General features: G+C 47.5%; 1 protein-coding gene across 1 annotated transcript in view; it reads left to right on the forward strand.

The window, feature by feature from the left end:
• The first annotated feature begins 1,325 nt into the window (after positions 1 to 1,325).
• SH3GL3 (SH3 domain containing GRB2 like 3, endophilin A3) overlaps positions 1,326 to 25,135 on the forward strand; it is a 42,753-nt gene continuing 18,943 nt past the window's right edge. Inside the window, exons 1-5 of the mRNA XM_047086828.1 lie at positions 1,326 to 1,464; positions 5,299 to 5,432; positions 9,039 to 9,197; positions 15,672 to 15,775; positions 16,923 to 17,032. Coding sequence (XP_046942784.1) covers positions 1,341 to 1,464; positions 5,299 to 5,432; positions 9,039 to 9,197; positions 15,672 to 15,775; positions 16,923 to 17,032 — 631 coding nt within the window. The 5' untranslated portion in view covers positions 1,326 to 1,340. The remainder of the gene's footprint in view (positions 1,465 to 5,298; positions 5,433 to 9,038; positions 9,198 to 15,671; positions 15,776 to 16,922; positions 17,033 to 25,135) is intronic.

Genomic DNA, 25,135 nt, shown 5'->3' on the forward strand with positions numbered 1-25,135 from the left:
AAGAAAATGAAAGCGTACCTCTTTACTTCCTGGAGTTATCACAGACGCCACAAGCTGGCACGTGATTCGCTCTGTAGCCTGGGGAATAAAAGCCCAGGTTCTTAGCTTGGTATTCAGTTCATAGTCGTATTTTCCCATAGATCTCTCCTGATTCATCCTGGTTTGGTTTTGTTTTGTTTTGTTTTGGGGGGGGGGGCACAAGTGAGCGAGGGGCAGAGAGAGGAAGAGAGAGAGAAGCGAGGTTCACTTAAAGCAGGCTCGTGCTTCCCTGATGGGGGACTTGGACTCACGAACCATGAGGTCATGACCTGAGCCGAAGTCAGATGCTTAACGACTGAGCCCCCCCCCCCCCAGGCGCCCCCCGATTCATCCTGTTTTAATTTCAGCTTAGGTCAGACTGGCCTCCTCTTTATCTGTTGGTTCTGTACCATAAACATCCCACCTTCTATACTGTTGACATGATATCTGCACTTTGTAGGCACATCTTGCTATCTGTATTCAGCATATTGTTATGGTCACACCACGCTTTATTTGCCCGGTGCATCTCGTATATTCTGTCCCGCAGCGACTAGCTCTGTGCTCCTGTAGGGCAGCCGCTGTCCTGGGTCCCTCTGGAGCCGGAGGAGTTAGCACTGTGTGTCACACAGAGCCGGGATCAGTAAACACTGATGGCCTGAGTCGGGGAAGAGAAGTTGAGAAGCAGTGGCCGCCCGTCCTTTCCCTCGGGGCAGGGGACCTGACCTGCACCGAGGAGCATCAACACAGACTCCTGTTCACTCAGCAGGAGTTCGTCTCCTCCCGTTGGCTCTGCTTCCTCAACAGGAGTGCGCCAAAGCCCTTCTTCAGGATATTGAATATAATCACTCCGAATAAATTCTTGGGACAGGGAGGGTGACAGGGGCCTTTTGGTGGTTTGAAACATCCACCTCAGCGATGCCGTCCTTGGTGTTCTCTTGGTCCCCGGGAAGGATCGCCTCCCCGGTACTGGCATCTGGCTCTGGGCGTGCGTGTTGCAGGCCCTGCTCGTGTGTCCCTGTGCAGCGGGGACACTTCTGATGTTCGGAGTCAACGGCGTGTGCGTCGTTTCCATTTTCCCTTGCTTAGCAACCCCCTCTTCCCCCCACCGCCCGGCCACTTGGAAAAAGAATCTGGAAAATCATGTGAGAGGTGAAATAGGTCACACAGTCCCTTTCAGATGCTCCAGGTGTCCCACGTTTTGCCCACCGGGGTGACCTCAGTTTTGCCGTCATTTGTTAAATGCGATGTACCTGTCACTCCGCCTTGTCATTTTAAGGAATTACAAATGACAATGTTTTTAAGCATACAGAGCTAAGCTAGGGATGCTGAACACTGTGTCGAAGATCCGAGGACAGGTGAAGACCACCGGGTACCCGCAGACGGAAGGCTTGCTGGGCGACTGTATGCTCAAGTACGGGAGGGAGCTCGGGGAAGGCTCCACCTTCGGTGAGTGTTTGCAGATCGCCTGGAGCGCTTTGTATGAGTGTGTGTGTGAGTGTGTGTGTGTGAATGAAGGGGGAGGGAAGGGGGGAGGGAAGGGGAGGGACAAAGAGAGGAGTGGGGAGGCTCCACCTTGGGTGACTGTTCGAAGATTGCCTGGGAGCTCTTTGTGTGTTGGGGGGGAGGGGGAGAGGCAAAGGGGGGAGGCTGCACCTTCGGTGACTGTTCACAGATCACCTGGGATCATTTTGCCCCGGGGGAGGGGGCAGGGAAGGGGGAGGGGCAGAGAGAGAAGGAGAGAGAGAAAGGGAAACCCAAGCAGGCTCTGTGTTGACAGCAGAGAGCCCGATGTGGGGCTTGAACCCACGACGCATGAGATCATGATCCAAGCTGAAATCAAGAGTCGGACACTCAACTGACTGAGCCACCCAAGCACCCCACAATACCTTCATGTTAACAAGCTTTATCATTATTATTTTTATATCACCCAAGTAATACACGTTCGTTGCAGAAGGCTTAGAAAATATAAGCTAGTGAAATACAAGAAAGGGAGTGCTGACATCACCCGCAATCACGTATCTGGTGATGGACCTTTTGTGTATTCTCATCCCTAGTCATGTACACCTTCACAGCCCTTTGTGTATTCTCATCCCTAGTCACATACACCTTCACAGCCCTTTGTGTATTCTCATCCCTAGTCACATACACCTTCACAAGGTTTATTCTCATCCCTAGTCACGTACACCTTCACAGCCCTTTGTGTATTCTCATCCCTAGTCACGTACACCTTCACAAGGTTTATTCTCATCCATAGTCACGTACACCTTTACAAAATTAAAATGGAGTTATGGTATCTCTACCTTTATACCCTTTTGTAACTTGCTTATTTCTATCGACTGAATCAAGATCCATGTCATAAAATGATTAATCTTCTATGATACTGTTTTTAACGGCAGTATAATAAATAACCCGTGTGTCATGGCAGACTTTGTTCAGTCAACCCTAGTTATTGGATATTTAGATACTTTTTTCTGTATGTAAAAAAATTTTACACAGCATTTATAACAACCATCTTCATAATCTTTAGGGATATCCAAGATTATGTTCGTGGATTGAAATCCATGGTAGTGAAATTGTTGGGTTGAGAATATGCGTGTTTTTTTCAGATTTTTGAACCATATTCCCAAAGGACCCTCCAGAAGGGGTGTGCCAGTTTGATACTCTCGCCAGGAGTATGTGAGAGTATGTTTCCCAGCACAGTTATTGATTGTGGGAATTACTTTTTTAGCTTACTTCTGAATCACAGGTACTTTGATACATAGCGTATAAAATTGATCTCTTAGTGCTGTGTTAACTTCACCTTTTGGATTATGTGTAAGGTAAATTTCTTTCCTGTTTGTCATCATTTTTGTGAAATGTATATTTGTATCTTTTGCCTATTTTTTCATTAATACGTTCATTTCCCCCCCTTACTGGTTGACGAGCTCTTTCAACGGTTAGGACATTTGCTCTTGGTCTGCCTTATATGTTAATGAAGTTATGCCCCATGTAGGCATTCGCCTTCTGACCTTGTGGACGGAGGCCACTGAAACGGAGGAGCTTTTGGTTTTCATATAGTGGGACTCCTAACTCTTCCTTTATGGTTTATGGCCCTGTTGCTTTGTTTAGAAAATCTTTTCCACCCACCCACCCCCACAAATCGTGTCAATGTTTATTCATACTTTTCTTTCGAAACATGTTTCCTTTTCTTCCCTTTAAGTTTCCAAGGTCCTGATTTTAACGGGCAGATACTGTGCAGTAGGGTCCTAATTTTGTTTTCTCCCAAGTAAGTAGCTGGTTGTCCTAATACTCCATTGAAAAGTTCAGCCTTTCCCCTCTGGAGAGAAATGTTTTGTTACAGACTAAATTTTTATATTTTAAGTTTGTTTCTGATCTTTTTTTTTTTTCTCCTGTTTTCTTGGTCTGTACCTTGTTTTTGCTCCAGTGTCGTATTTTAAGAATTGTAATTTAAAAGTATATTTCAATATGCTTAACTAAAATCTCCCTTGGTTATCTTACTGTAAACAATACACGGAGATGTTTCTGTCAAAGCCAAATTCGACACTCTGTGGCTTGGGCAGTGGTGGCCGAGGGTCAGAAACAGTACCCTCCGTTTCTAACCAGTTGGTCAGGAAAGAGTCCCCGGGCTAGGAAGGGATGTCTCCTCTTTACCTTGGGATGATTTAGAACCTGACAATGGAGAGCGAGTTAAGGAAACTTAGGAGGGATGAAGCTACCAGTGGAGTTGTGACCAGTGGTAATTTAGCGTAACTAAATTTCCACTTCTAGTTTTCTAGTTCATTTCTTAAAAAAAAAAAAAAAAAAAGGGAGGTGAGGTTTCATCGCTATTGCTGTGTTACAGGTGAATAAACTATGCGTGGCTGGACCAGTAGGTGTGACATCTTGAAGGTCAGAATTTGCTAGAAATGCGAATTCTTGGGCTGGCCCCTAAGGTCTTTTTCTAGCCTGGGAGTTGAGAGACCCCAAACTACATTTTCACGAGGTCGATTTGGAAAACTCCCAAACAGGAAAAATAGTTTGCTCTGGTGCCTCATGTCCCAGAGATGCCTCTTAGAGAAACGGCCTCTCGGTCTGCTCCGCTACCAGGACTCCTGCTTGCACATTACCGCGGGTCAGCGGACACTGAGATGTCAGAGTGCAGGCCAGCAACACCTGCCGGTCACAGCCCCCAAGGCCAAGCGCGGCTGGCTTGGGCCTCATCGCAAGAGCAGGCCTTGCCCATCCCGCTGAAAGGCCGTCCCATGTGACACGGCCAGGCTTTCTTTGACATCAGAAAGGGTGAGGAGCCTCGGAACCATCTGAAGGCTCTGGGGACTGACCTCAAGGTCTAGGAGCTAGAAGCTGACAAGAGGTTTTGTTCCCTTACTTCTATTGCAATCCTTATTGCCTGACACTTAGCCCTGATGAATGAATCCTTTTTAGAGTTTACAAAGAGCGATTTTGTTCTCCAGCTTCTAAGGAGCCCTAGGTGCCAGTTCACAAAACTACAGATTTCCCTGCTCTCCGAAAGTAGAGCACTGCCATTGTAAAGCCTTTTGTAAACCGAAACGGCGAAAAACAAAGAAGAAATTACCGTTAATTTATGTGAAAAATGTTTTGAGCATGACCAGACCCCCCAAAACAGGCTCTCTTACACTTTTCTGATATCTTAGGATACATCTTACTAATGCGTGCACAGAATAAAATCGAGGCAAAGCGCAGATGCTCACGGACGCAGTTCAAAGCTGCCGGGACGGGGGGCTGATGCCAATGTTCTGTACACAGTTCAGTTCTCACTCCTTGGGGTCCAGGCTGCCTCTAACGGCTCACTGCAAAACAGGGGCTGAATGTTTTCTCATTTTCGCCTTTTTTTTTCTTTTTTGGTGAACACAGAAATCCTCTTTGGATTTCTTCCAGTTAGCAAAAGCAGGTACTAGTTATTGTAGGTCTCCGGTAAACTGATGGGGTGCGACACAGACCTTCGAAAAGCAGTGGTGCCTGTCACCAGTTTGAAAAAGGAGCTTTATCCCCATCTAGTGGCCAAAAGGGTAAATGCTTCGGTCTGCCTGAGCCTCCTACCTTTATTTTGTAGCGGAGACTACAGAACGTAGGAAAATACAGAAAATAAGACGTTCAGAAAAAAAATTTTTTTTTTCTCTGAGTCAGGGTTCAGCAGTGTCAGGGTGATTCGCTTGTTTCCATGGCCCTCCACAAACGTTTGGGAAAGAATGAAGTCAATATCACCGCTAACCTCGAGGACCCTGCTGAAGACCCTTTTTTAATTTGTATTTTCTATTCAAGGTAGTGCATTAATAGAAGTCGGTGAATCCATGAAGCTCATGGCTGAGGTAAAAGACTCTCTTGACATTAACGTAAAGCAAACTTTTATTGATCCGCTTCAGTTACTACAAGACAAAGATTTGAAAGAGATTGGGGTAAGTCTTGCGGGCTCTAACTCTACCTGTTGCTACTTAAAGTGAAGTTCATATTTAAAACCATCAGAGTGTTTCTGTAGGGATTCCGTGAAAGCATCGTCTTGTGGGTGGTGAAAAAAATAACTCCTATTTACCTGGCTCACTGGGAAAGAGACCCGGGACCTCTTAGCTTTTTATTCTGTATCTTTTTTTTTTTTTTTTTTTTTACTTTTTTAGGGTTTTTATATATTTTTGAGAGAGAGAGAGAGAGAGAACATGAATGGGGAAAATGCAGAGAGGGAGAGAGACACAGAATCTGAAACAGGCTCCAGGCTCTGAGCTGTCAGCACAGAGCCCGACGTGGGGCTTGAACCCACGAGCTGTGAGATCATGACCTGAGCCGAAGTCGGACGCTTAACCGACAGAGCCACCCAGGCACCCCTGTTCTCTATCTTATTAAAGCCGGCTAGAAGCCAGGATAAAGGAGCGCATTTCCACAGCCACTTCTCACGTAACAAAATGATCCCATCACTTTGTAGTGGATTTTTGATAATGAAAATCACAACTGTGTCAGTCATATCTTTTGATACTTGACACCAGTAGTGATTATTTTGTGCTGCTTCTCAAGGAAACCAATAAACAGGAATTGACGTTTCATGTTTGGAAAACTGTTAGAAGTGGCCTTCCAGAGCGTACATGTGAGCTCTCAGGGACCTGTAGGTGATCATGTGCCTCTTGCTTAGTGGTGTTTGTGTGCATGTGCACAAACAGCGTTGAGATTCCTGCCTCACCGGACTTCTACTCTGGCGGGGCAGCCTGTGTTGACTTTACGCTGGCGGGGCAGCCAGCTGCCCTGAGGACCTGCCCCCAGGTATCTTCAAGAGTGATCTGAATGCAAGTCCAAGCCAGCTGGGAAGTCATTTGAAACTTGGCATACCCCCTTTCTTCCTTCCTTCCTTCCTTCCTTCCTTCCTTCCTTCCTTCCTTCCTTGTTAATGTTTATTTGGGGGTTGGGGGGATGAGGGGCAGAGAGAGAGGGAGAGACAGAGAATCCCAAGCAGGCTCCGTGCTGTCAGCACAGAGCCCAACACAGGGCTGGATCTCACGAACCCTGAGATCGTGACTTGAACTGAAATCGAGTCAGACGCCTTACCGAGTGAGCCACCCAGGTGCCCCGTCCGCTTTCCTCCCTCTCCTTTCTCTGGGCACGGTGCATCTCATGGGGTGGCCTCTGGACCGTCAGCGTCAGCATCACATTAGAAAGGCAGATGCTGGGGCCCTGTTCTAGGTTTCCCAAACGGAGAGTCCTGGATGCCTGGAATTCAGGAAGGTTGAATGAAAAACGAAAGCAACCATTCAGGGACTCCCAAGAACATTCTGCTGCCCCCCCCCTCCAGAATGCCCCCCTCAGCCCCTTACTCGTGGTCTCTGTCCCATCCATGTCAGGGAAAGCAGTGTCCTTCCTGACCTCCGAGGTCTGTCCTCCACCGGACACCGGAGTCTGTTGCCACATCCATTGTCCTCTCTCCTGAATCTGCATTCTCTTCCTTTCTGTCACCTCCTCTCAGTTAACATCTGGACACATCCACACAGCAGCGCTTGACTCCCGGCACCACACCCAGAGCAGGCTTCCTGAGACGCAGACTGTCGGCAGCTGCCCGCAGGGGAGGGGGACTGAAGATCCATTCCAGCCTCTCCTGCCCTCTGGGGCCCGATTCTCTGGCCTCTCCTGCCCTGTGGGGCCTGACCTCGGCCCCTTCCTACTGTTACCTTTAGCCCCCCGGGGTGTTTTGCTGTGTTCTGTCCCTCTGTTCCTGGCCTTTGTCCCCCTCCCCTCCCCTCCTGGCTAAGTCATGTCACCTCTCGGATCTCAGACGCTCTTCCCTTTGGGAAGCCCCTGCCCTCCCCTGACAAAATCAGGGGCTCCTGCGCTCCCCGCGTGATGGCACTAAGCGCCTCGGGGGTAAGGATCCTGCCTCGTCCACTTTTGTGGCCACGGTGTCCAGCATGGCATTCGTGCTTCCAAATTACTAAAGAACAGATGACTCTAGAGAAGGAGGGGTGTCCTGGGGACGGGGGGGACCAGAACAGCCTTTCCAAACGCAGAACCTTAAAACCAAATGCCCCCTTTGTTGAAAGACGTAATACGCCATTTCTTCTCGTGCTGTCGTCCTTGAGGAAAACCACAAGTCTGCCCCACAACGTAGGTCTTCCGTTTGACCTGCTTCAGAGCCGGCCGTGGACACAAACGTGGGTCGGACTTGTGTGCAAAATCCACCTGTACTTAAGTGTTGGCATTCCCCAAGCAGCAAAATAGTCTCTGAATGGCTTCCTCGTTACTCAGCTGCCATCTGATACAGAAACGCTATAAAGCTACACTTAAATCCTAGAACGATCGAGAGTTAAGAGTCTGCTACTCAGAAGCCATTCATAGTCTCGACTGTGCTGCTGCGTCTCAGACCTCAGGAGTGGGGAACCTGCCCATTTAACACACGGCTGACTTCTACCTGTAAGGGGTTTTGTGGGTTCGGTTCTTGGCCCGTCAGCAGCCGTCACCCCTGTTTTAGAGCCACACACGGAGGCACAGAGGGAGTCACAGATCTGCCCAGAGTCACGGAGCACATAGGAAAGATGCTTCTGGGTTTTTATCCCATATGCTCTCTTCCCCTCTTCATTATGGAAGTGGAACCAGTGTGTTTCATTCACTGAAGTGCTAAGTGATGTTACCTGCATACTTCGCCGGGATGGCCTGTTCTTGTGTGTACGTTTGATGTCAGATACCTGTTTTCCAAGGATTGTAGGCATAATGCCTTGCCCCATACAGCTGTCCTGCCGACAGTTTTTCTGACATGGGATCCCTCTGCTGGAATACAAACTGTGATGGGGGAACTTACTACCACACAAGGCAGCCCCTTCCGTGAATGCACACGTCTGATAGTTACGGTTGTTACATTTTGTTAGAGATTCTTTTTTTTTTCTTTTTTTCTTTTCTTTTTTTTTTTTTAAAGAAATTTCACCGTTCCAGAGGTTGTGAGTGTCTGTTTCTCAGTGTGTACAAGTTCACTGGTGGTATTTATTCAACTTGTTCTGTAATTGTTTGGGAACTTTATGGGAGACGCCTAAGTATTCTAGGGGCTACTAGAAATTTGTGCTTTTATAATCTCCTTTTTGGCAAGGACTTGACAGTTGTGCCAAAGGAAACGTGCTTGTTTTTGGCAGAGTTAATTGGCTGGAAATTATCTGGATGTTTTATTAGAGAACTGAAGTGAGGGGCCCTGTAGACAACTTTGGGAAATGGAATCTGAGTGCTGATACTGTGTCTTTATGTTCATATAGGTATTCATTCTGCCGTCCATTTATCCATGCATCCATTCACCCACCCTTTCCTCCGCCCACCTGTCCGTCCATCCATCCGTCCATCCGTCTAACCATTCCCCATGCCTTGAGGACCGTCAGTAAGGGTAGCCTCTAGTGGATGCTGGGGACACACAGACGTGTAAGATGTGTCCCTGCCCCTAGAATTTAGGTCACCCAAAAGCAGTGGCTGTGATCATGGAAATGACAAAAGTTTCTTTGCCCTGTCTTTTGAGTGTACAGTTCTCTGAAAGACTCCTTTGTCTTGTTCAGCACCACCTGAAAAAGCTGGAAGGCCGCCGCCTGGATTATGATTATAAAAAGAAGCGAGTAGGTAAGATACCAGACGAAGAAGTCAGACAAGCGGTAGAAAAGTTTGAAGAGTCAAAGGAGTTGGCTGAAAGAAGCATGTTTAATTTTTTAGAAAATGATGTAAGTATTTAAACCAACCAGGAGACTTTAATGTGAATGAAAACATTGACCATATGAGTAGGATCAACATGTTGAGAAGCTCTGGAGCCTTAGTTTACGAGAGCTTCCAGAATTTTCCATAACCATTATGTCCTGCCTCAGAAATAGCTTCAGACATTTGGCAAGTCCCAACTCAGACCTCAGATCTCAAGAGGGCCTGTTTATCCCAGGACTGTTCCGGAGACATGCTCCAGGTAGCCCCGGGGAGGGGGATGGTTTGGGGACTTGCATAGCAGACCGGCCTTTGTGTTTGAGGCCATAGCATTGTGACTTTGCAGTGGAACGCGGGGCCCGCGTCATGCGTAACGTGCGCTTTTGCTAAGACTGAGAGAAGCACGCTGTGAGGCAGGTGTGTGAGGAGGAGAGGCTCTGCGGTGCCCTGACTTGTCATCGCGAACATGCAGGCTGTAAAAGCGTGACCTGCGTTGTTCAGCTGTACCGTAGCGGTGCCTGTGGACTCGGGAATGATGAAGGTCTGGACACACATCCCTCAGAGACGCGAATACCCTGTTGTGCTGTAATTGCCACCACCAGCTTTTATTTTATTTGTTCAAGTGAAGTTAGATTCGGCGTCCCTGAGGGGCATGGCGATCCCCACCGGGGCACCACGAAGGCCGAAGGCCTCCCTTCTTTGCCTCACTGACGAGTCCTTGGGCGTTTGTCGTTACTGCCTTTTTCCACCTGCTTCTGTGTGGCGTCCCTGCCCTGACGTTGGCCTTGCTGATGCCCTGAGCCGTTTTGGCCCAGCCTTAGCTTTGGGCCCCATTTGCTGAACTTTCAAACCCATGGAGACAAGTCAGAGGATTTATTTATCTGCAAAACCATGTTCTACTTACAATAGTTTATCAAAAGGTACATCAAGGTCTTGCGCTTTTGAGTCAAGTCAGACAGGATGTATGGAGCATCTTTTTTATTTGCCGTGGTGACATGGGGGGCGGATTAGTATGTTCAGTATTAGCAAGACATTAGTCGCGGAGATAACAGTTTGAAAATCCCCGCGTCCATTAAACCTGAGTGCTGAAAAGCACCCTCTATTATGTTTCTCCTTTTAACGTTTTGTCAGGGCGCTTACATCTTACAGGAAGTGGGAAGAGGTCTACACAGTTGGCTCTTTTCCTTGTTTATTTATTTTCCCTTAAAAGTAGAACTTGCCTCTTGAGATTGTCCCCAGGCACTAGGCGATTTTGGTTTTGTCTCCGATTGCTGCATTTGATTCTTTGACGTGTTGAGAAAGTGGGTTTGAAGTGCGGCATGTCAGGTGCACGTCATCCTTACCAGGCCGTTGCCAGCGTTGCCCTTCCGGTCCTGTGCCTGTTTGTGGCGGATTTGAACTCTGAAGTTGAGTCTCGTGCATCAGGCGTGCTGCTCCCTCAGCTCAGGGCTGGGTCCACACCTCCGCCGACGGGCTGTGCTGGCTCATTTCGGGGACGGCCTTGCGCCTTCTGGCCTGTCCTTTGACAAGAGCTCCTGGAAACCAGCCGCGGAAGTGGGAGGAGACCGAACTCCTCGGCAGCTGGGGACTGTCCCGCCGCCTTGGGACTGGGCTCCTTCCCCTTCTCTGCCCTCCTGCCCGTGGCCGCCTTTAGCCGCGGCGGTGAGCCGGGTGCTCTGGTTGCTGACTCTTGCGGGAGTGGCGGTGGTAGTGCCCAAGAGGTGGCTGGTGATGGCGATGCCGACAGTGGCAAGGGGGCCATTTCTTGAGCACTCACGGTAGAGCGTATGGGGTCCTAGGGGTGGGCCCTGTGTGACAACACCCCTGCTTTTGCCTTTCCCCTTCCCAGGGTTATAGTTGAGGAAACCCGCAAGTTACTGACCGTGTGAGCCCCAGAAGGCTGCCTTCCTTCTGTTCGTGGGGCACCAGCGGGCAGACCCAGAAGGGGACCGCCCTGTCCTTTTCCGTGTCCGTGTGTCTGGGCAGTCCCTTTGATGAGACGAGGCGTGAAAAATCTTCCCCAGTTCAGCCCTTGGACCTGCCATGCTAATGCGGAGGTGGTTGTGTTTGGGGATCAACAGCGGGCGACTTGGTGGGGGAAGACGGGGAAACCGGTGCATGGAGGGAGGAGGCGTACGTACGTGGAGCTCTCGGCCCCGTCCTTGGCCCCTCTCTACAACCAGGCCAGGCCCAGCGGGTCTGCAGCCCTCAGGACCCTGACTTCCTGCTCTCTCTGGGTCATCAACCCCACGTCCAACCTTGCCACTTCACCCCTCGTACCTGTGTCTGCTCATCCCATAGGAGGTAGCGGGTTGTGCTAATAACGTCTCTGTGGTCAGATGAGTTTGGCGGACCATAGCGGAGACAAAATTCGCAGCCTTCTTTGTCACCAGACTTTTCATAGTCTTTATATGATAATGTGAAAAATTAATCTCTACAAGCTTGCTAAGGCAGGATACTCTGGGAAGTCTCTTAAACTTGTTTGGCCACAGAGCTTGTCCACAGCATCATCGTTATTGCTGTCATTTCAAGGGACGGGTGCCATGTGGAAATTCCGGACTCGCTGAAAGAAAGCTCCCAGCCAGGAGTGGACGACCTGAAATCTGGTTCCGGTCTCACTTCTGCTCAGCTGTTTGCCCCTGGAGAGTCGCTTCGACCTACAGGTATCGGGCCCGACGTGAACGAGTGCAGGCAAGACACCCTTTGGAAATATGAAGTGGGGAATAGAAGTGTAAGAGGCTGTTATGTAGGCTATCGCCGTCATTGGCTTGCTCAGACTTTCTCAGAAACTCTGAATAAAGCTCTTGCCCCATTGGAAAGGGCATCTGTTTGTGATCACACTCCTTCAGCTTCTCCGAGGAATCCAGAAAGAGTGGAGGTCTTTGAGACGACAGAGCAAGAAGTCACTTCGATGATAGCGATTCCTATCGAAGTTGGCCTCCCTTGGAAACGTGCCATTTCGGTCGTGAAAGGGGACGGCTTGTCACGTTCCAGAACAGGTGCCTTTCCCTCATTCAGGCATGCCAAGCACGCTGCAGACTCCAGAGATCTGGGCGCAGGGCATTACCTACTCATGCCCATTATCTCTCCTCGTGCTGTGGCCCTCAGAACGTGCCTCTCGGCCCACCTACCTGGCTGCTGACCAGTCCTGGCAACTGACTTCTGAAGATTCTGAGGAGGACAGTTCACAGCCCTGCTTCCATACCACCGCCCCCCCCCCCGCCCCGAGATAGAGAGCTGCCCTTATTACAGTCTGTAAGCCTTTGAGCCCTTCTTCCTTTGGGTCCAGCCCTAATCCTTTGCCCTTGGCCCACTGGCCAGCCAGTGGCTCAGAGCCCATTCAGGTTTCCACCACCCTGCCCCGCCCCGCCCGGGAACCCCTGTATTCCCAGTGCACAGTAGTATGGGGACATCTACACTCTGCCTCCATCCCCATGGCTCAGAACCCCCAGCAGCCTCATTGGCTTATAACCGGCCACTGGTTTGCAGCAAACAAGAGGGTTTTGAGGTAGAGTGCACTCACGGGCGACACCCAGTCGATGCACGGCCTCTCGCCCCTGGGAAGAGAGCGAGGAACCACGGCGCGGGGTGGAGTCAGCCGTGAAGTCCCCAGGCTCAGCCACGCGGGCACGTTCCCCACGGAGTTGGGTTCCTGTAAGTCTCAAGGCAGCGGCTCCCGTGCCCCGTGAACAGGGGACCCTGACCAGGGCTATTTCCATTGCTAGGTTTTGCTGCTTTTGAGAGGAGACTAAAGCAGCTCAGAAGTAGCAGTTTCCTCTTCCTCTTGTAGCAAATCACCGCACACGTGTGCCTTCAAACAACACAGATCTACCGCCTTCCAGACGGGAGGTCAGAAGTCCTCACGTCACGATATTGGCAGGGCTGAGTTCTGCCTGGAGGGTGTAAGGGAAGCAGCCATGTCTTTGCCTTTTCCACCCGCCAGAGTCACCTGCTTCTCCTTCAAAGCCCACCGTTTGGCATCTTCACACCTCTTACTCTCTTCCTCCGATCACCTTCTTTGACCCCCCTGCCGCCTTCTTCTAGGACCCTGTGATGACACCGGGCCCACCCAGATAATCCAGCTAATCCCCTAGTTCAAGACCCTAGTTCAAGGCCATTTTCCTGTCCACCACAAGCTCTTCCTGGTTCTGTTCTGGTTCCCCTGGTTGCTCGTGTGGCCTCCTCCTCCCTCACTGTCAGCTTACTGGGAAGTCTGGTCGAGTTTCCTGCCTCAGGTGCCTCACATGTGCCCCCATCTGGACGGCCAGGGAGTTTACTCTGAGAGTCAGCTGTCTGGAGGTTCTCCCCTGCGTGTGTCGTGCGAACCCTTCCACGGGATGAGGTCACACCTTACTCGCAAGGTGGCGCCAGCAAAGGGGTGGCACCGGTCTCAGCGGAAGCGGAATGAAGCCTCTTTTCTCATCCCAGTGACCTTCCCCGAGTCAACAGATGGAGTGGTGTGGCCCGTGGAAGAAACGCTCTACCTTCTGGACAGGCCCTCGCAGGGCCTGGCTTTATCGCTGCCATGTTTCTGCCTGTCCTGGTGTTTGATTCCAGCTGGGGACGGGAGGCAGAGGCCACCCGCAAAACACCTTTCCGCTTGTGGCCTGGAATCCTCCCTGTTCTGGCATAAAGGGGCAGATGGTCCCCTTGTGATACCGCGTGGCTTCGCTGTCAGCCTGAGACTTTGCAGCGGAGTCCCAGCTCTGCAGGAGTTGTGTTGAGCAGGTGCCGTACTGCACTGCGGTACCTCCCGGGTTCTGAGGGGCCTTGGGGTTCTCTTCCTTCCCGGAGTCAGCCAGAGAATGAATAGTTCCAAAGGCACCTCTAGATCGCCCAACCTCTTTTAGCCAGCCAGACGGGACAGCTGGTAGTCTTTCCGTCTGCACCTCCCTGCTCCCCACCCCCCTGATACGTTTCGAGGAATATTCACTTAGCTCTTCCGCTGTTCCTTTGAAAATGAGAAACGTCAAACATATTTCAAAGTGGGGATTAAAATAGAAACTAACTTTACTGAAGACGGGGAGGTGTGGCCCAGATTTGACCCAGATCGCAGCTCTCCCACCGTCGGGAGGAGAGTTCCTTCTGCCGCGAGTTCTGTGGTCGAGTTAGACTGAGGCACTGGACTTGTTTAAACGTCAAAGCCAAAGAGGTGAAACTTAAGAGATCCGTAGGATTTTGTAGGGGCCCGGCTGTCTTTGTTTTGTTTTTTGAGTTTGGGGAAATTTAAGGCCTGGCTTGTTGCTTTTCTAGCCACAGGGCGTGGTATGGTCAGCGTAACACAGCCAGATTTCCTCGTTCAGATGCTGATCACAGTGGGGCACAAGCGGAACGGATGGCTCAAGTGTGCATTTGAACCCATGTTTAAAGTGCTGGGCGCGGGTAAGGAAAGTGAACGAATAGGCAGCTGAAGCATGGTCTGGAACAACAGATGGGAGCAGCTGGGGTCTTTGAAGGTGAATGAATCCATGGCTGGTTTTATGGGGTGAGTATGTTGGGGTGAATGAGCAGGGCAGACTTTGCCCCAGAGCTACTTAGGACATGGAGGTGATACATCATTAGGCTTTGGGGAATCTTTGGAAGAGGGGGATTGATTTCGGTGTGTGTCCTTCTCTGGAGTTCATGGGACTCGTGCTGGGGTCCTCATCACCTCAACCCAGAGGTCCTGCCTCTGAGGCTGGCCAACATCAGCCTAAGGAACCCTGCTTTTGCATAGCAGCTGCTCAGACACGTTGGGGAAGCAGGGAAGCTCCCAGACCCCACAGGAGAAGTCTCTTCCTCGATTCATGCCTCCCCAGGTCTTCTGGGCTTTCTTACGTGACTTCGTTTTTTTGACATCCACTGTATTTTGGTCACTAACTTCATGAATGTCGTGATTCATGGGAACGAGAGATGCCAGAGGCTGTATGGTTCATTCCTTCTTGCTGTGTGTTTCAGGGCGATGATTTTGTGCTGATGGCAAAAAAACACAAACAAACAAACAAACAAAAAAAAAAAATCTAGGGAGCAGGCAAGCCTTTGCCCTGGTGCACACTCTGTCGCTGATTTCGCTTCTTACGTGAGAACAGTTTCATTTACTTAGTTTCTTGATTTGACTTAGCTAGAAAATGCCCGTAGAGACATTTCACTAAGAAAGCAGTTCATTTACTAAATGTTGGCCTCACTTGTAATTGGAAAAGCTTTATCTCTGTTTTCAGATCCATGAACATTAGAGCGCAAAGATCTCCTGGGAGTATCATCTAATTGGAAAAAACAAGCTTTTATCAAGTTAAATCAAGTTTTAATCACAAATAAGTTCGAACATGGTTTTCCAGAATATATAGCTTTATACCGTGACCTGGGTGATTATTATGCGGGGCTCCGAGATAAAAATGAAATGAAATGAAATGGACCAGAGCCGGGGAGGACACAGGGCTTCCCTGCAAAGCTGGCTCTCTGTTGCTGGTATCCCTTCTCTCTGAACACTACATAGGCTTTGGAATGATTTTCCACTTTCGCTGCAGGTAGAACAAGTCAGCCAGTTGGCTGTGTTTATAGAGGCGGCTTTAGACTATCACAAACAGTCCACAGAGATTCTGCAGGAGCTACAGAGCAAGCTACAGATGCGGTGAGAGCCTTTGTGTTCGTTACAAGCCCGGGCTGCAGGGTTGGACCCCATCAGAATCAATCCCTCTGTCTGTCCCTTCGTCTGCTCCTTCCCACCACACCATCCTGTTTTGAATTTTCTTTAGCTGGCTTCCATGCTTGGGTGTGGGATAGCACTGAGAGAATACGGGGCTCTGGCCAATGGGACAGAGCCGGGAAGAGCGGTCTGGCAGGCTTTCTCCCTTTTCGTGTTTCTAAAGCCCTTTCCTGTGTCCTGTGTTCAGGGCACCCAGACACAGTTGCTCACCCTACAGAACCGTCCTGGCTTCATGGCTGATTTGGGAACTTAAGCTGGGGATGGCGATGGCTCATACCTCCTTGCCAACATCTAGGGATGTGGAGAAGTGTGACACGATACTCAGAAAATATGTAAAAAGATGTGTTTTTACCTCACCAGTACAGATGTGAGGCCAAGTTCATACTACTGACTCTTAGAGGCGTTGAAAGAGTCCAAAATAACCTTCTGAATGATCAAAGAAAGACTGCTGTTTCTCTTAGCCTTTAATGATGCTGTGTTCTACACTTCTCTGAAAATTAGTAGTATCATACGTCATGTGCCCAGTGACCCTATTAATTAAAGTAATGGGTTAACAAATCTACCCTTTTTCTTGACCGGGTTTTGTAACAGAATATTGTTTTTGTATGAGATTATGATAATGGGAGAACTGGGAGGGATGTTTGCTTAAATCAGTGCCAGAATTCTAGAGGGAAGACACAAGGTGGGGTGGTCTCTGAAGCATCCAATTCGGTAGGCGGGGCGTGCGCGCAGCGCTCACGTGAGCCTGTTTGCGTAATCCTCTCTCTGTATGAGCAGAAGGAGAGAAAAGGCAGCCAACGCTGTGGAGTGTCCAGTGTAACCCTGGCGCCTGACCGATGCCTCAGAGACTCTTACGAGAGACACGCTCTTGCAGATACATAGTTGAAAAACTCCACTGGGCACCTACACCTATCACTTTGAGCTACTCACGAATCAGTGCGTAAAAACCACCCCCGTCACGACTGCCACCCGTCACCCAAGTCTGTAGGCTCCTCAAGGCAGAGCAACTGTATGTCTGGAGACTCGGGCTTCTCCCTCAGAAGTCTGACCGGTCTCAAAATGCATATTTCAGAATATCGGCCGCATCCAGCGTTCCCAGACGAGAATATAAGCCCCGGCCCATAAAGAGGAGTCCTAGTGAACTCAATGGGGTGTCCACCACCTCGTCAGCGAGGACAACAGGTAAGATGACCATTGTGTGTTGCTAAGTGTGCTCTTCAAGGAGGTGCTGCCCGAAGCTTTTGCTTACTGCTTGTTGCTGTATTTGGTGTGACCCTGTATTTGACCCTGACTTTTTTTCTTTGGCTGTTGGGTGAATCCCCTTTCCCACCCCATCAGTGCTCCTTTTCCTGCTTCCTGGTTTTGGATACTTCTGTCAAGTTTCGAAAACCAGCACCAGGAAGAATTCCATCACTTACTGCCTTCTAATACGTTAAAACCTTGGCCGTGGAACCTTCGTGCTACATTGTCCTCTGTCTTTACATTTTTAACTCTTTCAAAATATTTCCCTAGTTTTTAGAAAAGTGTGAACATTTGTTGAGCTCCTGCTATAAGCTAGGCACTGTCTTAAGTGCTGCATCATTATTTTTTAATTAGACAAATGACACATATATATTCTTGGCTGAAAGGATCCAACAGAGAAAAACAACATTCAGGTGGTGTAAGTCATGCTGGAGGTCTTTTGGTCACCCCCTCCATCCCTGTCCCTTCCCTAGATGTAGCTGCTGTTAACAATTTGGTATGAGCACTGTCCTGTTCATGTGCACGTATACGCATACACCCGCAGTATATACGCACAGTTTTAGATTATTTTCTGTTTCTCAAATACAAGATCTTACTAGGTGTATTCTTCTGCATCTTGCTTTTGTAAATGCATCGCTATCTCTTGGAGTTATTTCCATGTCATACGCATAGATCTATCTGTCCCACAATTTTTTAATGGCTTCATAGTTTTCCGTTATATGTTACCATTTCCCTATTAGTGGACGCTAAGGTTGTTTCCAGTTATTTGCTAAAAACAGTATACTTTCATCTGCCTCCATGTGCTCGTGGCAAGTCTTTCTTGGAAGTGGAATCCTGAGTTACAGAGAATGCAAATTAGAAGTGATAGTAGCTATTGCCAAATTACCTTTCAGAATGGGCACAGTACTTTTGACGTAGTAATGCCTGTTGCCCCACACCCACATCATTCGACTTCCATTTTTGCCAACCATTCATGGGTAAAAAATTGTATTCTATCTTCCTTGTCGTAAATAGGGAAGTTGAACATTTTCTTCCTCTCTGTATTTTAGTTTGCCATTTGTATTTTCTCATGTCTGAATTGTCTGTTCGTGTAATTTATTTGTTTTTTCTTTTAGGTCATTTACTTTGTCTTATTATTCATAAGAATCCCTTACATATGGGGACATTGATAGCTTTTTTTCTGTAGTTTGTTGTTGTGTATGTGTGTGTGTTTCGTTTTTTGTGTTTTGTGTTCTCGTTTTTTTAGTTTTATTTAAGCGATCTCTGTGCCCAACCTGGGCCTCAAACTCACGACCCCAAGATCAAGAGTCACATGCTATTCCTACTGGGGCCAGGTGCCCCAGAGTTGTGTTTTTAGAGTTCTTTATATATTGTAAACACAAGTCCTTTGACAAATACGTGGTTTGAAAATATTTTCTTTCACTCTGTAGCCTTTTATTCTCTTAATAGGGTTTTTGATAGATCAAAAGTTTTTAATTTTGGTGCAGTCCAATTTCTCATTTCTTCCTTTTAGGATCATGCTTTTGGTGTGAAGTCTTAAGAATCCTTTGACTAGCCCAAGATCCTAAAGATGTTCTTCTGTGCTTTTTCCCCAAAGTTTCACACTTGCACGTTTCAGTCCATGGTCCACTTTGAGTTAATTTTTGTATGACACTGAAGTTGAAGTCTCATTCGCCCATGAATTCCAAACTTCTCTGCAGCACATCTGCCCGTGGGAGCTACACGGTCTGGATTTTCTTCCAATGCTATCACTATCCTTTCAGATTTTTTTTTTCAATTAAAAAATAAAAATGATGGGACTAATATGTGTATATAGTCCTAAAAAGAAAATGGTGCTACAAGGCCTTTAATGAAAAGCAGCTGTCTCCCTTTATGCCCTCTCCCCATCTTCATTTCCTGTTCTCGGAGGAAAGCACCTTCAGCTCTTTGTTGGGTATTTAGCTCCATTGTTCTAAATAATATGCTATTAGTTCTTGATTTTTTTTGGTTTGGGATAATATCTGTGGTTTCCTGATACGGCAGATGAGCTCTTTGCTCCCTGTCCTCGGCCTCCCATACACTTCCCCGTCCCACTTCCTCCTTCCTCCTTCCAGGTTACTCATGATCACCATTTTCATTGTAGAACCATCACTTGGATCATGCAGAACTCTTACGGTGCCTCCCCTCTGCGCCTCGTTGTTGTGTTCGGTGTGGTGGCCTCTGCTGCTTGAGGGAGACGCGGGCGGGCCCGTGACATTTCTGGCTGCCCTTGGGTGACTCACTTGAGTGTGTGAATGCAGGCACACGCAGCACTCAGAGCGCTGCCTCGTGTAATAGTCACCGTGCCATCTGGATTTGAAGCTGGGCTTCCCCTTCTCAAGCTCTGGCCTGTTATAAGGGTGAAGATTGGTGTCAGGAAAGGGGTTGGAGTTGGCCTCTTCTCTCTTTTTCCGTCTACCACTTCTGTTCTTAAAGCTCCGGGGAGCGTATTTCCAGCTCTCTTACAAGTCTTTTTAAATGTCTGTCTCCCTCGGGGTACCTGGTAGCTCAGTTGGTTGAGCGTCCCAACTCTTGATTTTGGCTCAGGTCATGATCGTAAGGTCATGGGATTGAGCCCTGCGTTGGGCTCCACACTGAGCATGGAGCCTGCTTGGGATTCTCTCTCTCTCTCTCTCTCTCTCTCTCTCTCTCTCTCCTCTCTTCCTCTCTGTCTCCCTCCCTCCCTCCCCTTCCTCTGCCCCTTTCCCCTGCTCGCACTCTCTCTAAAAAGAAAAAAATCTCTCTCCCATGACTTGTTGTGAAATAAGAAAAACATAAGACATCCCCCTCCTTCAAGCTCTCCAGAAATTTCTCTAAAAACCCTTTCTCATCTCCATCTCCTGACCCATCTATAGCATAGATGAGTTTGGGGTCAAGAGTTGTGAAAACTGGTTTCCCATCTCTTCTGGTTTGGTTTGTGTGTTTGCAAGTTCTACGTGGCGGTCTCATGGGCACCCATTTTTCTTTTTTAAATAGTTCTGGAGCCTAAGATACGACTTTGATTTTCATATCCTATAACAACCATTTATAACGTCATGAGCATGAAAATAATATTCACAGCAGTATCACATAGTGTTCTATCGTTACATTTCCATTGTCATTCAGATTTCTGTTGTCTTGCTCGCTCTGGCCTCATCGTAAGTCTTGAAGTAGGGCGGTATTAATTCTCTAGCGTGGCTTCTCTTTCAAAGTGGTTGGGCTGTTCTAGTAGCATTTCCATGTGAATTTTAGCATCCGCGTTTTCATTTTTACAAAACAAAGCATGCTCAGGTTTTGAATTGGTTGAGGTTGAACCTGTACATCGATTTAGGGGGAATTTACAACTTAACAACATGAGCCTTTCCAGTCTTGAACACAGCCTGCTTTATTTTCCACTTATTTAAGTTTTCTTAATTTCTCCAGCCATGTTTTACTATTTTCAGCAGATAGGTCTGGTACATTTTTAAATCAATCTCTCAATACTTCAAAAATTTCATATGATTGTAAATAGCATTTAAATAAAATTTCAGGTTTTAACTTCTTCTTGCTAGTGTATAGGTGTACAGTTGGTTTTTATGGATTGGTGTCGTTTCCTGCCATGTTGCTAAATTCACTTATTAGTTCCAGCAGCTTTTTTGTAAACCCCGTAGTTTTTCTATAAAGATGATCACGTCACCCACAAATAAAGGCAATTTTACTGGATGTCAGGATGGCTTTTATTTGTTTTTCTTGCCTTTTTTGCACTTGCTAGAACCTCTGGTATCATGCTGACTAGGGGAGTTGGAGTGGACATGCTTGCCTTGTTCTTGATATGAGAGGAGTGGCATTCGGCATCTCCTAATTAAGTATGATGTTAGCTGTAGATTTTTCATAGATGTCTTTTTTTCAGATTGAATTCCCTTCCAGGCATAGTTTGCTGGGAGTTTTTATCAGGAATGAATTTTAGATTTTGTCAAATGCCTTTTTTGGCGTCTGTGGAGATGATAATATGTTTTTATTTTAGTTTGTTAGCATGGTGACTTCGGTTAAATTAATTAAAGCGGTCTGATATTCATGGGATAAACCCTTTGTGAGAAAGGTTGTTTTTTTTTTTTTAAGTCAACTTAATTTTAGAATAGTTATGGGTTTATAGAAAAGTTGCAGAGATAGTACACTATTCTTATATACCCGTAACTGTTTCCCTTGATGTTTTTCTCCCCTTATTATTAACACCTTACTAGTGTGGTAATCCAGTGAGACTGTATTGATGCATCATTAACTAAAGTCTGTACTTTATTCACATTTCCTTAGTTTTTACCTAATGTCCTTTTTCTGTTCCAAGATCTCCTCCAGGACACTGCATTGTATTTAGTCATCATGTCTGTAGACTCTTGACTGTGACAGTTTCTAAGACTGTCTTTGTGTTTAATGAGCTTGGCAGTTTGCGGGAGTAGTGTTCAGATATTCTGTAGAATGTTCCTCAGTTGAGATTTGTCTCGTTTTTTTTCAGGATGAGACTGGGGATTTGGATGTGGAGTCAGGGCCACACCACAGAGGCCAGGTGCCATTCTCGGGGAATATTCCATCAACACGAATTACTTATTACTATTGATGTTAATTGTAATCGATGCTGTCGTTGACCCCCTGGCCAACCCAGTGTTTCTCAGCTTTCACTGTAAAGTTACTCTTTAAATCAATGTTTCCCTGTGCAGAAGTTTTTTTTAACCACAAATTAAATTTCCTTATAGATCTCAGGCTATTGAGGGCATCTGTTTCTTCTGGAGTGAGCTCTGGTAGTTTGTGTCTTTCAGGGTATTCGTCCATTTCATCTAAGTTGCCAGATTTATTGGCATAAAGTTGTTCATATATTCCCGTATTTTCCTTGTAAGCTCTATAGAGTTTTTAGTGATCCCACTGCTCTCGTTTCTGACAGAAAATTTGTATCTTCTCTCTTTTTTTCCTTGATCAACCTGCCTATTGATGCCTCAGTTTTATTGCTGTTCTCAAAGAACCCGTTTTCTGTTGCATTGATTTCTCTCTTGCTTACTGTTTTCTTTTTTATTTATTTATTTATTTATTTATTTATTTATTTAAAAAAATTTTTTTTAAATGTTTATTTATTTTTGGGACAGAGAGAGACAGAGCATGAACGGGGGAAGGGCAAAGAGAGAGGGAGACACAGAATTGGAAAGAGGCTCCAGGCTCTGAGCCATCAGCCCAGAGCCTGACGTGGGGCTCGAACTCACGGACCGCGAGATCGCGACCTGGCTGAAGTCGGACGCTTAACCGACTGCGCCACCCAGGCGCCCCTCTTGCTTACTGTTTTCTAGCTCACTGAGTTCCACTTCGATCTTTGTTATTTCTTCTCTTTTGGATTTCATTTGCTCTTCTTCATGTAATTTCTTGAGGTAGAAGCTGAGGTCCCTGCGTCCTTTCTTCCTTCCTAATCTGTGTGTTTAGTGATGGTCTTTCCCTCGAAGTACCACCGTTAGCGGTAACCCGTAGCTCTTGGTATGTTGTCTTCATTTTCGTCCTCTTTGGAGTACTTTCTAGTTTCATGTTTGATATCATCTTTAACCCATGGTTTACTTCCCTACATTTGGAGGATTCTCCAGATACCTTTCTGTTTTAGATTTCTAATTAATTCCATTTTGGTCGATGACATAGTCCGTGTGAACTGTACCCTTTAACATTTTTTGAGACTTGCTTTATGGCCCAGAATAGAATCCATCCTGGTAAATGTTCTTGACTTGAAATGCAAGTGGATTCTATTCGTGTTGGGTAGAGTGTTCTACAAATGTCAATTAGGTCACGTTGCCTGATAACGTAGTTCAAGTCTCCTGTGTCCTTATGGATATTTTGTCTATTCTTTTCTATTAATTTTCAGGTGAGGGGTATTGGATGCCCGACCCTAGTTGTGAAGCTGTCTTTTCCTCCCGGCAATTCTAGCAAAATTACGGGAAGATCGGTTATATTCCCCTACTCGCCCTTAGTTCTCATTGACCCTTTAAATGTGATTATTCATATTGTTTTTAATGATGGGAAAAAATCGTTAATGCTTTAAATATTCTTCTCTATTGTCTCTTGAGTTTTCCTTTTTAAAATCCTATTAGATGTTGAAACTTCTGGCTCTTCCTCTTTGGCTCATCGTTTTCTTCTTGCTTTCTCTATCCGTGTTGTTTTCACTCTGTCCTCTGGGGAGATTTCACCTTTTATGTTTTGTTTCTTTGACTGTTCTGTACCCATTCATTTATTTAGCCCATCTACTGAATTTCTTTTTCCAAGTGAATTAGCTTCCTGCTGGTAACAAATTACCACACGTTGTATGGCTTGAAGTAACACACATTTATTCTCGGTCTTACAGTCTTACAGTTCTGGAGGTCAGAAGTCTTAAATCAAGGTGTCGGTGTTCCTGGCTCTGGGGGAGAATCCATTGTCTCTTCCACCTTCTAGAGGCTGTCTTGTAGCCTTGGCTTGTGGTCCCTTTTTTATGTTCAAAGCCGGCAGTTTACGATCTTCAAAACTGTCTGACTTCTGCTTCCATTGAAGATATATCTCCTTCTCTGACTCTGACCCTCCCGCCTTCCTCTTATAAGAACCCTTACGGGTGATTACGTTGTGATAAAATTGGACTCGCCCTCATAATTCAGAGTTATCTTTCTGTCTCCAGACCTGTAATCACATCCTCAAATTCCCTTCTGCCATGTCAGGAAGAAATCTACAGGTCCTGGGGGATTAGGATGTAGACATCTTATGGGCTGGGGGTGAAATGGTTATTATTCTGCTTATCACCCCAATATTCTAATTTTTTAATTTTAAGATTGAATTTTACAAGTAATTAGATTCTTCATATCCCTTTGAGAATATGAATTAAGCTTTTACAAGTCTGCATGTGATGTCTCTGTTAATTCTCATCTCTTTGTACGTTTCTTGGCGTCTGGTATCTATTTTACGAAGCTGTCTCTCATCCGGCACTGGATGTTCGTGCCTCTTTGCACAGCTTTTTACGTGGGATTTCATGTCGGTTTGCCCATAGTGCCGTGTCTGTGCCTGCTGGGTCTACTGAGTGAGGTGCACTGGTTTCGGGTTTTGTGGGTGTTTGCACCCTCAGGGCACTGCCCCGACTTTGTGTTCAGGTCCCTGCGCTCACTACTCCTTCCTGGGGGCAGATGCCTCGGCCCCCAGGTGCTTGGTACAAACCCAGAATGGGGGGGGGGACTCCCCTGGCCGCTCTTTTCCCAGAAGGCCAGCCGGTCACCCAGCTTCCAGTAGGCACGGACGCTGCTCTTTGGGCGTCTTCGGGGCCCAGTCTGGAGCATCCCTGTTTGGGAACCATTTTGAGTTTAATTTCTTCCATCCGCCACTTTCCCACTCTCAAAATATCCCTCATGTTCTTCGTCATTTTTGGTCTGCCAGTGGTGTTCAGTCTTGTCTCCGAACTTCACTTGGAAACTTAAAACATACCTACTTTGTAATTGCTGGCGATTCGGCATTAAAGCCAGGCTGCAGCCTGTACTCAGTCTGCTGTATCAGCGCAGGCCTCTCTCGGGTTGTGCGGTGCCGCACGTCCCCCTAGACGCGTCTCTCTGCTGCTTGTTGCCTAATGCCCGGCACGGCTCTAGGTGCTGAGTGGTGCAGGCCTAAAGGACCTTGAGTGACACCGTAAGAAAAGCATCCTTCTCTCACTCCTTGACACCAGTTGGTCTTCTTGTTTTGTTTTATTTTGTTAAAAAAAAAAGGACCCCAAAGTGCAGCCGGTGCTCAAGAAAACGGGGTCTTCTCACTGATGCAGCAGCCCAGGAGAACACTCTTAGGTGGGCTGTGTTCGCGTCGTCCGCGGAGCCCCCTCCCCCCCCCCCCACCGGGCTGGGCTGATGGCCTCTCCGCCAGCCTCACTGCGTGGCTTCCGCACCGTCCTGGCCGTTGCCACGCCAGCCACCAGGCAGGGGAGAAGGAACAGGCTAGACACTGCCTCTCGAGCCCGCGAGGCGGGAGTGACACACACACCTGTGGTCCCGGGAGGAGACCTGGGTCGGACGCCCGCGGGCGGTGGTGGAGCCGGGAGTG

The sequence above is a fragment of the Lynx rufus genome, unplaced genomic scaffold (genome assembly GCF_022079265.1).
Source record: "Lynx rufus isolate CCGP_SWC_20201006 ecotype Redwood Valley unplaced genomic scaffold, mLynRuf1.p SCAF_21, whole genome shotgun sequence".
Classification (NCBI taxonomy): Eukaryota; Metazoa; Chordata; class Mammalia; order Carnivora; family Felidae; genus Lynx; species Lynx rufus.